Here is a 16806-nt window from a genome sequence, read left to right as displayed (position 1 = left end):
TGGGTTTAGACCCAAAACCCACACGACCTTTTCTCTTCTCCCTAGTAACGGAACCAGCTTCCCTGTGTGCACTTGATAAACCAACGAGTGTTTCTGTTCCTTGCAGTGCCCAGCTCTGTGCCCACCGGGTCCTCCAGGTCCCCCAGGAATGCCAGGGTTCAAGGTAAGAAAAATACCACCTGCACGTAGAAAGGTCCATCTCCCAAAATAAATACCGCTATGACCCCCTGGGATTAAACTGGTTTATATACAGTACACGTCTCCTGCAGGCGCCACACCTCTCCAAACCAGCCATGCGTTTGCCTGGGTTTATGCTGTCGAAACAGAAAACCCCTAATACAGCCAAATATGAGACAAGAGGGGAATGAAGGGCCTGATCCTGCCCTGCACTGTTCCCGCGCTCGCAGCAATAGCTGCTCAGCCACTAAACTCGGTCCTGCCTGCGCGCTCCCTTCACCTTCAGCAAGAGGCTCTGCATCCTTCAGCGCGTTGCTTTGTGGCTCCATCCCTTGCAGGGTTGCAACCTTTGTCAGATGGAAGGTTTAACTACTGATTTTTGGACTATGGCCATTTATTCCCACAAATGATATTTCACCTTTTGCATAGGGCGAGCACAAAGATTAAAACACCGTGCTGGCTTTGCAAGGTGCAACTGATGAACAGGAGCAACCAGAGAGCAGCGGTTCCGGGCTGGCTCAGGAACAACGTGCTGCCTCTTCGGACTTCAGAGAGCCGTAAAAATCTCACCAGCTCTCAAATTGTGCTCACAGACCCTGTACGCAAAGATACACGTTTTACTGTCGCAAGACATAACTTACATGATTAAATACAATTTAATTGTCATTTTATACCCAGTGTAGCACCAGGCAGCTTTCTCTCTATGTTGTTTGATTCTGGTACATAAATTCTGGGTTGCAACCCTCAGGAAACCTCACTGAGCAGTTAAACATCTCCTTCTCTGTCCCCTCTACGATTTGTATGAATTCTGCGCAGTAGGTTACACTCCAGCAATGAGCTGAAGTAATAAGTTACTCGAGTTTTTTGGGTTTTTTTTAGCAGGACATAGCAGAAGTTGGCAATGGGTGGAACATCTCCTGGGAAATGTTCTCAGTTCCTCATGAACTGACCTTTTGCAGATCTGGTCTCTGAGCTGAGTCATAAATATCATTAGAAATACACAATGCTTAGGGTATAACTATTCAAAATTCATAACTTATGAAATGTAAAAACCTGTGAAGGTCTCCAATTATGATGCAAATGATGCACAGGACCCTTTGCGTGGTGAGGAATAACAGCTGCCGTGGCTGAAATTATTTTGGGTGTCTCCTACAATAATAGGAAGGGAGCCAAGAAGCAAATTGAATCTGAGTTTGTGTGAAAGATTTCAGTAGGACATTAATTTCTTTGCAAGCTGGATGCTGCAGACATTAAAGATGACTTAAAAAGGGAGGTTAATGATACAGAATAGGGTTTTTGGAAGTGTCTCAGCCCTATTTTCAAAAGTGACGGGAACTGAGGTCTGGTCCCTGACCTGTAATTACGAATTGCATCCAGAGACCTGTAGCCTCATCTCACCCCAAGTCACTCTTGAAAACCAAATCCGGGCGTTTTCTGAAACTAGATCAGCGCTGACACAGTGATACCTAGCACAGGAGCGGTGCATGGCTAATTAACCCCAGAAGTGACCTCCATTCACACGTTTACAATACATGTATAGATTAATTTCCCAGTAAGTTGTTTGTGTTGTGTGGGTTTAGGTCTTGCAGCTATCTCACAAAATTTAAATTTTGAAACAAGGCTGTACGTGGGTAATTGGAGCTCTTATTTCTAGGGACACACCGGTCACAAAGGAGAACCTGGCGAAATAGGAAAAGAAGGAGAGAAGGTAAACTTCAATTTAAGGAGGGGTGGGGGAGGATTTTTCTCTTTAAAAGCCCCCTAACAAATGGTTTCTTCAGGAAGACAGGGAGAAATGAAGCAACTGGCTGAACAACGACGAGAGGTTACTATGACAGAAGTGCGTTTGCTTCCATTGCTCTGCGTGTATGGCCACGTGCTCATACTTCAAGAAAATTCATCTTCCCAATGTTCATAATGTTAACATCAGTTTGATAAGTTAACTCCTATTGTTTCACGTGCAGGGATGTCAGCTCAGGAAAAAGCCCTGCATTAATCACTGGGGTAAATTCCCGACTGATCAAGTGTTCTTGCACATAGAAGAAATTGCCTGTAACGTGGAAGCAAATTCTGAAGCAGAAATCTGGGTGGGAAAGAGCTCAAGGAGAAATAAGATGGGAAGGTCCCTGGATTTGTGTTGGCAGGCTCCTGCTGTCTCGCCTCTTGTCTAATTAATTTTTCTCTCCCAGGGTAACCCTGGTCCTCCTGGTCCTGCAGGCGTTCCCGGCAGCGTTGGCCTGCAGGTAACACCTACTCTTCAGACCGGTTCCCGTGACCTTTTTACTGTGGAATTCAGTGGTGCCATCAATCATTTTGCGTTACGCAAACAGCTCTTGCCTCTGCAGAACAACAGATGTGAAAGTTGATGCTGGTGGAGAAACAAATCGTGCTGGTTTCACTGAGCTTTAATTCAGGTCCTGCTTTTGGTACCTCACCTTGCACAAAACATCCAAGCGGTAGCTGCTGTCTTGCTGGTGCTCCGGGAGAGCCCTGAACACCTTTAGGTGGATCTGAGGCTGAGCTCTGGGCTGGCTGAGCAGGCACTCTGCATGTCTGCACGGGGTCTCGCCAGTGTCGCTGGCTCAGAGGTCATCACCAAAGGGGAAAATGTCTTGTTCGTGCATCAGAAGGCTGAGCTTTATGCTGCTCTTCGCTGTTTCTTAATGTTTTCTGTGTTGATGAGTTGCTACCTCATGCTGTTCTGCCATTTTACCATTTTATGTTTAACAGTGATTGGGTTTTAACTAATTTGTTTTCTTAATTAGGGCCCAAGAGGACTAAGAGGCCTCCCTGGTCCAATGGGTCCAGCTGGTGACAGAGTAAGAAAAAACTTCTTCTGATTTTTTTTTTTTTCCCTCCATCACCATTTTTTCTCATGCAAGGTCCAAGTGGCATTTGTCCGTACCGAAGACCACTGCGGAACTTGCAGAGACGCAAAGTGCAGGCTCTTCCCTGCACTCCCCCAAGCAGAACAACCTTCCAAAGGCGGGAGGAGCCTACATCCATGAGGGACTGACAGGATCAGACCCAGTGTTGATTTAAGCATTCAGACCAGAAGGACAAAGATTTTTCAGGACATTCTCCTCAGTGAGAACAGGGTCAATCTCCAGCTCATCGTGGCTTTGGACTTTTGCCAAGGTCCCTTGACCATTGCCTTAGAGGTTGAATGGGTTTGAATTTGATAGTCACACATTTATGTAGGAACGAGTGCGTTACTGAGATAGCAGGGCCATGAATGACATCAGTGTATCACAGAGATAACGGTGGGGAAATCCAGAGTAAAAACCTGCTTGTTCAGAGGGGGATCTTTTGCAAGGCTGCACTGCAAGCTAGCAAGAAGGATGGGGTATCTTTCCAGGGCTTTGTGTGTTTTCTTAGGTTGCAGTATAAGGGGGTGGGGGGGGCACTGCTACTTCACCTTCTGCCAACCAATGCATTACAATGATGTATTTTTCTTTGCAGGGTGACATCGGTTTCAGAGGGCCACCTGGAATCCCAGGACCTCCAGGAAAAGCTGTATGTATCTGCTTCTCAGCATCTCTGTGGCCCTGCCTTCCCCAACCAAAGCCTGAAGTTTATCCCTCCTGCACTAAACTCTTTGCTGGCAGTGAATGGAGGGGGGCGATGACCATCTCCCTCAGATGGAGATGCCTTTTTCCCTCCAGTTAGAGCAATGTTATTTCACCTGACTCAGATCTCATGGTCATGCCCCATGCCAGAATAAGTTCACCACATTTCCATTGCTCTCTGTTCTTCACTTCTCTTCCCTGAGCATCAGCAGCTGTGGGCAAGCACTTGAGGGACATCTGTGTTGTTCTTGGGAAGGAGAGTTTTGAGGAAGAATTGGTAAGCGCTATCCTGAGCTTACATCCTTTGAGCCTGGTCTATTCCGAAGTGCTCGCAGCTTGCAAGGACTTGTGCTACAAACAGAAATAGTTGTGTATTAAAGATGCAGTCCTCATCCTTTTGCAGAGCTCTGGGGTGAAGTGTAGGAGAACACTGAACCTGCGCCTTTACCTGTGGGCAGACCCCTGTACCCTCCTTACTGTGCCCAAATATGAGACCAGAGCTGCATCTGCAGCGTTATGGCCTCTCTAGGAGCGTTTTCCACTGGCCTGCCACTCAGACTCTCCTTAGTGTGGATAATACAGCATCCACCTTCTCCTGCCTGCACCAGCCAACACACCACAGTCTGCACTGACCCCGAGGCAGTATCACCCTCTGGGGACACCTCCCTAGTTTTTGCAATTATAGAAGAAATTCATCCGAACTAAAATAAAAGGAGGTGCTTTACTCTCTACCAAACGTTTAATTACATCAAGGAGGATCTAGACAGTAAATATTAAAGTTTTTCTCCCACTCTTTCTGGTTAAAGAAAATGCTTAATTAAATGAAGGGGAAGATGGTCTCTGCCCCGAGGGATTGTTGGCAAAGTCCCTGCTGCAATTCATCTGCGTGTCAGGAATTACAGAGTGTAACTGAGAAAGTACAGCCGAGCTCTAGGGGAATGTGTACGCTCACGCCTCTGCCAACGCCAGCAAACAGCACAAAAAAGCCTTCATCATTTACATCCTTGCAACATTAGTCTTTGTCGCTGTGTGATGAAGATGCTTAATGGCTTTTCCTCCTCTGTCGTAGGGAGACCAAGGAAACAAAGGACCTCAAGGATTCAGGGGGCCCAAAGGCGATACTGTAAGTACGGTAAAACACCCATCCGCTCAAATGTTGGACGTGACATTCAAAGGAGTCTGTCTGACAGGTTTATTATGCCTTGTCCCCTACTTGGTTTATTTGAACGGAAGGTGAAAGGGATGAAAGTATTCCTCTCAAAAATGAGATGCTTAAGTCTTATTAAAGATGCCTAAGTACTAAGATGCCAAAGTGCTTCTTATAGTCCAGAGCACAGGGATCAGATCTTGCATCTCCATCCCTTGAAATGATCCAGACTTCTCCCAGGTGCTGCAGCCAGCATTGGGCCAGTTTTCTGGTGTGTCCTAAAAGACCCACCATACCTGTATGAACAGGACAGGAGCCAGCACAAACTGAATGAAATGTCCCTACAGAGTTTGAGTATTATCTTTGTTGACTGATTGTTCTTAAGGGTTGTGTTCTGGATAACGCAGGATTTGTTGCTGATTTCTAGGGTAGACCTGGACCAAAAGGAAACCCAGGGGCTCGTGGACTCATAGGAGAACCTGTAAGTCAATTAAGTAAGATGCATGTCTCACGGTTTTTCAGATGATGAGATAAAGCACGATAGGAGAAATCTTGCATCTTACAGTCTTTGCCTTCAAACTTCTGCTCTGTGGGTCTGTGTAACCTTCAGTGTAATCCTGGTTGGACCAAGCCCTAGTTGTACTGCTGTTCGTGAAAAATCTCCCTGTCTCCCGGTCAACCAGAGTTGGACCCATTGCCAAAAGGTTCTTTGTGAATGTACTTTGCAAACCACAGAGCCTCCTCATAACCTTAACCTGCGTTGTGCATGGTTGCAGGGCATGCCTGGCAAGGATGGACGGGATGGAGCTCCTGGACTCGATGGTGAGAAGGTTTGTAAAGTCCTACTTAAACACTGCAGGAAAGATTTCTGTTACTGTCCCGTGTGTGCTGCAAAGCCCCTGATGCTCCTTAAGAAAGAGCACGGCTGGAAAGCTTTTACTTCTAAAGTTTTCCAGTAGCGTAACTAGTGAAGAAGAGTGAAGTCGTTTCTACTAATTAATCCCAAGGAAATTCCCTAAAGAAAGAAGATGCACATGTGATGTAAACTCAACTGTGTCCTTATACTTAGTGGTTCCTATTGGCTGGCTCTAGGCCTTCAGAGATGCCTTTTCAGAGCTGTTGACAGACACATCTGTTTATTTTAATTGCCTGTAGACAAAGTGCTGTCAGGTTCTAGTTGCCTGGTTTTTGAACGGCGATCCCACAGGAGCACGGACCGTGTGCTGCCAAGGAAGGCTGGGAGCCGCAAGAGGTCTAGGGAAAGACCTGGCAGCTCTGGGCGCCCGGTGTCCAGTGGGTGCCCACCTCCTGTAGACACAACAGGTTCTTCGTCCTGCACATATGGGGAGGGAGAAGACTACAAATGCCTCTTTGGGAATGTGTCCCCTACCTGTGTCAGACCATCTTCTAGCAGCAGAGGGTCCCTCCTAACCTCTTGATATCCACAGGGTGATGCAGCTCGCATGGGTGTTCCTGGAGAGAAGGGGCCAAACGGACTGCCTGTGAGTATGGCAGCAGGACCCGTCGCCTTCGGGGCCGTACGGCAGCTTGGCCTGCGTACGGCGATCCTTCCTGGGGGGGAAGGGGGTGGTTTTGTGCATTGTCTCACATGAGGAAATGCACTTCTGCCACCATACAGACAGGGGAGCAGTGTACAAAGCAGAACGGAAAACATCTGGAGTAGCAACCATATACTAAGGGTAGTAATACCCTGGCTTTTGGCCACTCTGACTGTTTAAAGTTTAAATTTGAGCGGAATTTTCTCTTTCACATCCCAGTGACATGCATCCCTTATGCAGGGAGGTAAGATCTGGGATACACCTAACCGTAATTGAACGATATCCTGAGCTCTGTCACTGCCTTACTAGTGTTCATTGGCAAAATGTTTCATCTCTCCAGTCGTCCAGCTATTTAAATAGAGGTAAATTATTCCTTTCTTCCTGTCTTACAGAATATTTTGAACACCTCTGGAGAGAGGTTTCTGCTGTGCAAAATATTGCTGCTGTTGCTCTATTTGTATACTCCTCCTCTTTGCTCTAATTGTCGAGGATTAGTGTACGTGGAGCTGCTAGGGCAGCGAACAAGAGAGAAATCGAAGCCGTAATTTTCACGGTGAAAGCTACAGAAATGCAAATCCTCCATTGCTTCAAGCAAATGTTGCTCCTTGTGCATCAAATGAGACCAGAATAACAAATCTAATAGCTCTTCTTCTTCTGACATTGTTTTAATATTGGTTTGTGTTTTGTTTTGTTGGTTTTTTTCAGGGACTGCCTGGAAGAGCAGGTATTAAAGGCTCAAAGGGTGAACCAGTAAGTGAATCTCTCTAACGATGGTTTCTGGTGGGGAAGCTACTACCTTGTCACGGCAAGGCTTTTCAGGTTTTTGGGGGTTGGTGCCCACCAGTAGCCCCTGGGAGGACTTACCCGGAGGTGATGGTGCCAGTGTTCCTGCCAGGGCTGGGTTCCCCCGGCAGCGAGGAGCAGGCGTTAGGTGTAGCAACCGAGATGGCCCTGCTCTTGCTGAGACAGCTCTGGCACCTGGGTCAGTTAAGACAGATCGGATACGCAGGAGAGTCATCAGCGGTTTAGTAAACCTCAGAAGGAAGCATTCCCCCTTTAGTCAAAGTCCCAAGAGCAGGCTTCATCTTTGGGGAGCAAAAGGCTGAGCACCTGCAAGCAGGAGCAGGATTATCCCATCTGGAAACTTTTTCCCCACCTCAGGAGAAGAGCTTCCATAGAGGTTTAGATTGGCACCTACCTATGAGATCAAAGAAAATCTCAGACAGACCAGAGCAGTCCAGCACAAAGAGTCTTTTTTTTTTTTTTTTTTTCTGTCCCTCTCCTTCCTTTCTGAATTTCCCCATCTGCTCCTGCATCGTTATTCTTGCTAATCCTCATGCATGAGACAGCACTGCAGGAAGACGCTTCTTGCGTAAAGGTGATGCAGAAATGAGTGAAATGGAGCGCCGGAGCGTGCCTCCGAAAGAGCATCCCTGTCTCGCCCAGTCCAGATGGGTTATGGCAGCACTGCCTGGGGCTGGCCCCAGGACAGGACGTACAGCTCATGTGTTCTTTAAATGTCCATTGTTTAGAGTTTTCTCTTCTTGGTCTTAAATCTGTAAAAGTTTAAAGCTGTTTTTATTCCCTGATCCAGGTTTCAACTCCCTCCTCCTTTTGTGGCTCTGCGTAGGTGAGAAATGACTCCGAAGTGATGCCCTAACCCAACGTTTGCTTTCTCCTCCGCAGGGCAGTCCTGGAGAGATGGGAGAGGCAGGTCCCTCTGGAGAGCCAGGCATCCCTGTACGTATCCCCATCTCTGACACTTCCCACGAGCTCTGCTGAGCGTGTTTTAAACCAGGCTGCAGAGCCAGAGCTCGCGTGCCGCTTCGCCACACAGATAAAGCTTTTAGTAACGCGATAGGCGCTGTGCTGCCTGCGACGCGGCGATGAGCACCCCCAGGCAGCCCCACGCTTGCGTGGAGCTGTGCAGCGAGTGGGTTGCGAGCCGGCCGGGTGGGCAGCTCTGTGCACAGATGTTGTAGTGCAGCAGAGGTCAAAGCCCACCAAGGCGGGCGGTGTGGCGTAATGGATGGGGCAGGGAGTTTGGGATTGAAATAGCCTGGGATCCAGGAATATGTTCCAGCTCTGCAGCGGATTGGGAAGGGTGGATTCGTGGTTCCTAAATGGCACTTTGGTGTTATTGCCAGGGCGATGTCGGTATTCCTGGTGAGAGAGGTCTGCCGGGACCCAGAGGAGCAACTGTAAGTACCCCGCTGCTTGTAAAGCACATAGACACCAAAATCGAGTTCAGTGCCTGGGATTACTCTCTGGATAAAATACAAGGCCACGTTCTCTCTCGGTATTGTCTCGGGCGAGTTTTGGCAGGAGAGGAATTAACTCCCTCATAAGTGGGTCAGATCCTGCTCTCACAGCTCCGTGCAGATACAAAGTGATTCCTTCCATTTCGTTTGGCAAAGAAAGCCGCAGTTGTCCGAGAGGTTTGTGGAGCTGCTGCGGTCACACAGGAGGGACCGGATGGACAGTCAGCCATTCCCTGGTTAGGCACTAAGAATAAGGTTCAGCTTGCGCTAAATGTGAGTAATTAATGAAGCAAAACTCCTGCTAAGCTATTGCAATGTACATTGCCACCAGCACATGGCACATGAAATCATTCCCGTTCCTGTACTGCTTTCCTTGGAGCAGTAGGTCACTGTCAAACCCGAAGCCGTGCAAGCAGCAAAACTGGGAAGCGTGCACATTGTCACGATGAACGACAGGGGCTTGAAAAGTGTTGAAAAATGTTAAAAAGTTTGTAGACCCATTGGGAATCTCTTGTCTGTCTTGTACATAGTTGCAAGCTTTTCCCAGCTGTTCCTCAATGGAGCATCTTGTTCCTGCTTCCACGGCGTTCCCTGCACCATCTCAGAGCCCGAGAAATAAAAAGCTACAGGAGTTGCAAAGCAAACCTGAAAATAACTGCATGGCTTCTTGTTGTGTCCCTGCTGAACAGCAGAGATGATGATAAATGATCTCAGGATGATAAAAACCTGATTTTGTTCACACTACTAAAAATGCTGGGATACCTTTTATTTTGTCAGTCCCCAACTAGTGCTGCCGTTGTGGTTGGACTTGACCTTCCAGTGGTTTTGTTGGGCTTCTTTTCTTTTTTTTTTTTTTTTCTTAATCTCATTTTGAAATCCAGAAGCCTACAGCAAGTCTAATGTGATTTCTGGTATGTGCCACTTGGAAGAAATTGAACTCTATGATGATTTATTGTCTGTGAGTAACTTCCAAGGAGAGGGAAATCGGCCTTAGAAATAAACTAAATTAATAATGTTTGCTTTTATGTCTGCAATTTTTCATCAAAATAGCTGCCCCCACAAAAAGTATCATATTATTATAGCCAAAAATCAAATGCAGTAGAGCTAATTGCATTGGTGCAGACTTCTGCCATGGATGCAATAGCAGATGAACCCCCGTTTATTTCTAACCTGGGTTTCTGATTTGTGTTATTAGAGTCCTAATTTATATGAAATGTTGTTAAGCCTGGGCTATTCTAAGAGAGTTACAGGATTCATCTAGTGTTGAGACTGGCTCAAAACAACCTGCCATTACTTCTCCTAGCACACCGGGGTTTCTGCCCCTTCAGAGGCTGTGGATATTTATCAGGTCCCATCGCTGGGAAGGCACCAGCACAGCAGAGTCGTTTTTGGTGCAATTTAATGTAACTTTCCTAGAGCTCTGTATTTATAACTCTCAAAGTTCCTGACTGAATTACAAGCAGAAAACAGAAGTGGAAACAGTAACCCCCAAAATACCTGAGCAGTTCTCTAGCTTTTTGAAGACGGTGCTGCTTTATTTCAGCAGATTGGCTCCGTCTTCGGGGCAGACCCTGGTTTCTGCACAAGGTTACGGCCGTGCTGACCCTGAGAGCCAGGCAGGGATAAAGGCGACTGGTTTAGGTCGTACATCGAGTCACGCATCACACGAGGATTTCCTCTTCGTGATGACCAGAAAAAAATTATGAGAAACAGCAAATGTTCAGGTACCAGGGAGGATTTGTGGGGCTAACAATTAGGGAAAGATACAGATGCCATTTTATCGCAGGGCACACCTGCACCACAACCCAGTACACAACTGCTTCCCTGGGTCTGCTGGACGGTCCGTGCTGACTGATCTTCTGCCTGCGGCAGCCGGTTTGAAGTTTATTTGTGTCCCTTAGTGCTGCACCCAGCAGAGATGGCCGTGAGAGGAGACAAAGCTGGGGTTCCACCTTCCAATAGAAGTTTCCCTAAGGCATCTATTTCAAGAAGACACTTTACAAAATGGGATTTAGATGCCTAAGTCACTAAATTACTGTGATTTTTCTCAGTAGAAAGCAATAGAGACTCCTAATGGTAAAGTTCCTGTTCTGTCTAGTAAGCCGGGCTCTTAAAAGCACCTGCACTAACAGCCTAAGACGTTGCCTTTTTCTATATTGCAGGTACAAAGTATGTCCAAGCGAGTGGACGCAGTTGCCAGTTTTCATGGCCAAGTGCATGCAGCACGTGTTGTACAGTAGTTTCTTGCAGAACTGGATTGATTAAAAGCCCAATATTGGAATAGCAGATCCCCTTTAACGTATATAGTCTCTGCTCTATCATGCTAGCACTTTTTGCTGTCATTGATCTTTACTACTCATGAGTATGGTATGTCATTAAGCATTAATATATACAAATTAGCATTTTTGCTAATAACAACAATATTAATAAAGCTCAGTAAACACTAAGCACCGCTTTACAGCGGTCCATCAGCAGTGCCGCTGGGCAAAGCGTGCTCGCTCTGTTAGAAGTGAGCCAATTTAATTACACCAGTGACGTACCTGGCCCTGAAATTTCTCCTTATCAAAGCTTTTCTTCCTCTTTTCAGGGTCCACTTGGTCTTCAAGGCCCGATGGGAGCCCCCGGTGTCAGAGGTTTCCAGGTCTGTATGCTGACAAGGGTAATTTAACGTGCGTCGTGTTTTGGCAGGCCACTTTTCTGCAGACGTCTGGCAAGACAAGTGCACGGCGGCAATGCGGGGCAGGAGGAAATGTCTTTCCGCTTGCTGGGACCAGAGTGACGCCTTTATTACCGCAGTATAGTAGAAAAAGCAGAAGGCCAGATAAGCTGCCTGCCAGAACAATTTATATTTAGTATTTGATTGCAACAGAAGGGTTTGAGTTTGACCTGCGTAAAGACACCTTAATTTCTCCTCGATCCGGATGGTCCCAGCGCGTCTGTCTTCAGTGAACTCCTCCTCCTTTCTGCTGCACTGTGGACGCTCAGATTTCTTCCTCCCCTCTCCAAGGGAGCGTTCACAACCACTGCGCGTTCCCTGGTGAAACTGGCTGAAAGCCAGCGTAGGGTGCTCCCTTCTGGGAGCATCACTTGGTCAGGAGTCAGAGATGTGGTTGTATTCGAGAAGACCTGGGCCAGCCAAAGGCTGGAGCACTTCGGCAGGGTGGCTGAAACGTGGTGGGGCAGAAGTCAGTGAGCTGTACCGACCGACGCAAGTGGTACCAGCAGTCAGCAAGCGGTCCCTGGGTCCTGGGGGGAAAAGGAGAGGGGAGATGTAAGACAAATCACCTTTTTGAACGTGTTATGGAGAGCGGTGAACTTGGGGGATGACAGGATATGCAGGGTTTCCTGGAACTTTAAGCTGTAGCTCTTTCTTTTTTGTTTTCCTAACAGGGTCCCAAAGGTGCCAGTGGTGAACCTGGCCTTCCTGGTCCAACTGGAATTCGTGGAGAGATAGGTGACAGGGTAAGGAGAAGACATCTGTAACCAATTCCTGTTCAGGAGATGTGAAATTAGAGCGTAACGGGGCCCCCAAACACGGTGTAGCTGACGTCACCCCAGCAAAGGTGGGTGCGTTGGGTGTCCCAGCCCATCCTCTGAGGCTGCTGCGTGCCCAAGACAGACCCGCAGCAGGGAGCGGGGTTCTGTGCATCGCATCTCTTCTGCTCTGTCCTTGTTTCCGTTTCAGTTCAGGAACTCACACTATTTTTAGTTTCTTGTTTAAAAGAGACTTTGGGATCCTATCCTAGCCAGAATAGATGATTGTTTTGGTTTTTTCCCCCACTCTGTATGCTGGTTTACCAAAGCCTTGCTCCCCACGAGCACAGGAGAGGCGATTCATGCATTTTTGTTATTCAGATGCTCAATTAGGATGTCTGGATGTTTTTTTAAAATTACAGTTTACTCAGTGATTTTCTTTCTGAACAGCAACACACCTGGGCCCCACACCTCAGAATAAATGCAACTTTTTATTTAAATGAATTCATTCTCATTTAAAAGAAGCCAGCAGGGTAAAGTGAACGACATTGGTTTGGGGCTTGCAGGAGAACAGTAGCCGTGTGTTTGCTGGCTCCCTCGACTCCAGCTTTAAGGTGAAGTTTCTGTGTAAGCAATCGCAGCGGCACCGCAGGGGTCTCACAATGGTTCTTCTGTGCCGGCTCCAGCCAGGTTTAAAAAAGCCTCTTGGAGGGACTGAGGCTGGAAGCGTGAAACAGGAGGGTTATTGTGGGGCTGCAGGGTCCTGGCTGCGCTCAGGGCTTTGCTGCGGTGAAAAAATGTATGTTCAGAGGGGAAGAGGCCCCTGCACAGAGCAGCCTGCTATCCAGAGATCTGCTCCGAGCAGAGGGAGGGAAAATTTTGTACTACTTAAAGCAAAAAAAAAAAAAAAAAAATCTAGGTTTTATTTCTGGCTCTGAAGTTAAGTGTAGTAACTCTAAGATGGAATTGTTGGCTGTTTCTTAACGCCCCAGCTCACTAAGAGTTTTCCCCAGGAAGGCGTGCTGTAGCAGGTTTGGGTAACGCTGGAGACTTTCCACTTCCACGTATGCAACGGGTACTCAGAGTAACTTCCCTCTGCCCCCCCGTCCCACCAGTGTCGGTGACAGCCACGTGTGCCCACAGTCGTCCTCCGTGCAGGCAGCAACTGGGGCTGTGCCAGCAATTAGCACCGCGAATTTCCACGCTTATTACTGGGCGCAAGATTTGGACTGGAAGACCCTAAAACCTCAGACAGCGTCTTTATATTTAAAGAAGGAGCCTTCGCTTGCTGGGGGTGATGGCGTCTGCGGGGGGGTGGAAAAAAGCGCAGCAGATACCGTCCTGGCTTTGCTGTATGGACAATCCAGCCTGCTGGTCCTGATGTGTACAAAGAGAAATGCAAATACAGGATCAGTACAATTGCACCGTCCCAGCTGCAGCTAACCCATCACGCTTTCCTGAAATCAACGGTGGCTTTTTTTTCCTCTGGGGAAAAAAAAAAAAAATATTCCTGCAAGCCTGAGTTAACAGGTACTGATGTGCTTTTTCACGGTCCTCAGACTGACCGTGGCCAGGAATATAAACCAGCATATCAGTAAGTGAATTTCCTGGCATGAAAAATAGAAGCGGTTTAGTGCATTTGACTGTAAGATATAAAATAGCATTGAGACAATATTTAAATGTCGTTGGAGTGCGATATCGGGGAGGGGAAGGATTTGACTGTTATTTCTGACTGAGGTAGCAATAGGCAGATATTTTTCCTAAGGATTTTTATAGTGATCAAATTCCCAGGGATTCTGGATGCTGACGCTGGGGCAGTGTCTCTCTCGGCTCCGTACCGGCATCACTAGGTGCTTGGCCAAAACCATTGCTGGTGGTTAACAGACAGGGTGACACAAACGTGAGGATGGCTGGTGGACGTGGAGCTGCTGGTCCTGAAGTCCCGTCACTCATTCCTGCTGCTAGGAATTACTACTGCTGTAAATCACAGTTTTGAATCAAAATCTTTTGGGCTAAGCTTTTCTTTAAGGGAGCGTCCCTCACAGACATGGTCTGTGGTGACTAAGCTGTGTTTTATTGCCATAAACTGTCGTGGAGCCTTGGGACTCTGTGAGGTCGGAGATATAAATCTAGATGATAATGTTCAGAAAAGAATCTATCGTCTTTGCCATCAGCAAACTGAAATGGGAGTTATAAATAGCCACAGCCGTTCTTGCAGCTCCACGTTCTGTTGTCTGCTTTGCTGAGAATTATTTTTTCTTTAATAGAAATCTCCCCCTTTTTTAACTTATTCAGTGCTTGACTTGAGCAAAGTGACATGCCCTTGCTATGCGTGTTTGTCCTCCTCGAAGATTCTGTTCCGCTGAGCCATCTCCAGATGTAGTTATTAAAAAAAACCAGTTTGCAGATGCCAGATTGATGAATGTGCTGTAAAAATCCTGTTTGAAGGGTAAAATGGTTAAATTTCCCATGTAGATTTTGCAGTAGAGGAAGGAAAAAAAAATCAGGGGTTGTCCTGAACTCCTTGTTTTCTCTGCTATAGGGACCCAAAGTCACAAACAGGGCTGAAAATGTCTCATGTCCTCTCTGTGAATGCCAGGTAGATAAAGTTGGAAGGATTTTTCAAGTTGCCTGAATTATTCCTAGGGTGATAACCAGTTCATCATCTAAGTGTATTTTATTCCTGTGGCTGTGTTGTTCTGTGAATCTCAAAGTCAGGAGCACCTAACTCTAAACCCCCAGGAAATCTGACAGTCTAATAAAGCCTTGAAAAACCATCCAGACTTTTTACCCTTGCGGTACAAAAATGTTCTTGTCCGTTTTAAATCATGAGTAAATCCAATCTTCTTCTCACACCTTCAGGTGTGAAAGGCAGAGATCAATCGCCCACCAGTCTCATCCTGAACCTCGTCCTTTAATTTGTAAATTTGTAAAATTGCTGTTTCGGTCATGATAGCGAGATGACAATAACGAAAAGCAGAGGGGCAGAAGCAAAAGAGTTCCCGCCCCTGGGCTGGATGTTGAAGATGACTTTTGTGAAACAGGTTTTAAAGACTAGGATTAAAAGCACAGAATTCATCTTAGTTTTATTTAGGAAATTGAGGAGGACGGTATGAAAAAGGCTGGTGTAGATAACCTGTGCCAGGCAGGTGAGGAGCAGCGCATTGCCGAGGCATGTCAAGAAAGTCTCTCTGGTCTGGTTGGATGAGGACTTGGTGGGCAGAAGACCACCAGGCCTGAGCTGGGAGGTCCTGCTTGGTCTGGCAGCTGCTCTGCGCTGTAGGCAAGAGGCCTGAGAAACTGTCCTACAACACAAACTGCTACAAAGCTAGCAAGGATGCTTGAAATCTCTTCTTGTTTCTAAGACGTATGAATGAGATTTGGTCCCTCCTACTTGGCAGTTGGAAGACCAATTCCCAACCCCCTGCTGCGTGAGTGACTGTCTGACTGCACGGGGAATTCACAGGAAAATAAGAGTTTGAGCTCATTTGCCTTCTTTCTTTTACTTCTTCCCAGGGTCCCACTGGTGTTCCTGGTCCCAAAGGTAACCAGGTAAGCGAAGCTGATCTTCCTCCTGGGATAACTTTAATGTTGTAGTCAGCAGAAGCATTTAAACTGTACCTTAGGCACAGCCTTTGACAGCACAGCCTGGTTTTCCTTCTTTCAAATGAAAATATTCTGGAGCAGGCACCAACAAAACCCTCTTTGGTCTCGTTTTTCCTGCACTGGCGAAAGAGGTGTAGTCTGTTCTAATGGAGACACGTGGAAATGCTGTGATAAAATGCTAGACCTTCTGTGTATTTTGTATCCGTGAGGCATGCCGCATACGAGCTCCTCGCATCATATTCCTCCCGAGTTCAGTTTAGAAGCTCAGCTTTTTGCTGAACATCATGTGTCTGATGAAGAGGATCGGTCCTAGCCTCAAAGCCTGGCAGACTAATAGATGAATTTAATCTTTTACTTTTTGCTGCTTAACTTCCATAGTTTGATTAATCTCAGTGATGATCTTTTGAGCCAGTTTTCATCAAATATATGACTTTCATTAATGCATGACTGTGTTTTTGCAGAAAATGAGTGCTTTTCCAGCAAGCATTGCTTATTTTGTTCATCAGTGTCAGTGTGGTCCCTGTTTTGTTGCTAAGGGAAAGAACAACCTAACCTGCATTTCTCTTGAAATAACTTCTTCTCTAAAGCCGTATCGTCACCGCAACTGTGTTCATTACCTGCTCTAATTGCTGTGTAAGAAGCCAGCTTGGCTGCAGAGCGTTCGGCGCGGGAAGCGCTGCCCGTGCGGCCGGTGGCGGCAGATTGCAGTGATTCGTGTTGCCCCCAGCGATGCTCGAATTGCACGCGCTGCTCTTGGCTTAACGGAGGCCATCAGCAAACGGGCACTCCTTGTCACGGCTGGTAAAATTAATGTCACCAGAGCCACCCGTATGTTAGGGTCCCCAGACAGAGTGGAAAGGGACGGTCCTCACCAAGTGCTGGATCACTTCTGTTTAAAGGTGGGATGAAGCTGTTTTGCAGATGACTCTTTCCCCTGCGGAAACCTGGAGGACACAGTTACACCGGACACTGAACGTTTAGCTGTCATTGCAAACACACGTTTTCTGTGAGAC

At 47.0% G+C, this 16806-nt stretch overlaps 1 protein-coding gene across 1 annotated transcript in view; it reads left to right on the top strand.

Annotated features, from left to right (window-relative positions):
• The window catches only part of COL9A3 (collagen type IX alpha 3 chain), a 38980-nt gene that overhangs the window by 15811 nt on the left and 6363 nt on the right, over nt 1–16806 (top strand). Inside the window, exons 11-25 of the mRNA XM_054845964.1 lie at nt 107–163; nt 1832–1885; nt 2367–2420; nt 2943–2996; nt 3640–3693; nt 4816–4869; nt 5321–5374; nt 5670–5723; nt 6342–6395; nt 7158–7202; nt 8139–8192; nt 8600–8653; nt 11301–11354; nt 12104–12175; nt 15704–15739. Of these exons, the coding sequence (XP_054701939.1) occupies nt 107–163; nt 1832–1885; nt 2367–2420; nt 2943–2996; nt 3640–3693; nt 4816–4869; nt 5321–5374; nt 5670–5723; nt 6342–6395; nt 7158–7202; nt 8139–8192; nt 8600–8653; nt 11301–11354; nt 12104–12175; nt 15704–15739 (804 nt within the window). The remainder of the gene's footprint in view (nt 1–106; nt 164–1831; nt 1886–2366; nt 2421–2942; nt 2997–3639; nt 3694–4815; nt 4870–5320; nt 5375–5669; nt 5724–6341; nt 6396–7157; nt 7203–8138; nt 8193–8599; nt 8654–11300; nt 11355–12103; nt 12176–15703; nt 15740–16806) is intronic.

Source organism: Grus americana, chromosome 17 (assembly GCF_028858705.1).
Source record: "Grus americana isolate bGruAme1 chromosome 17, bGruAme1.mat, whole genome shotgun sequence".
Lineage (NCBI taxonomy): Eukaryota > Metazoa > Chordata > Aves > Gruiformes > Gruidae > Grus > Grus americana.
This window is presented reverse-complemented; position numbering and strand designations above follow the sequence as displayed.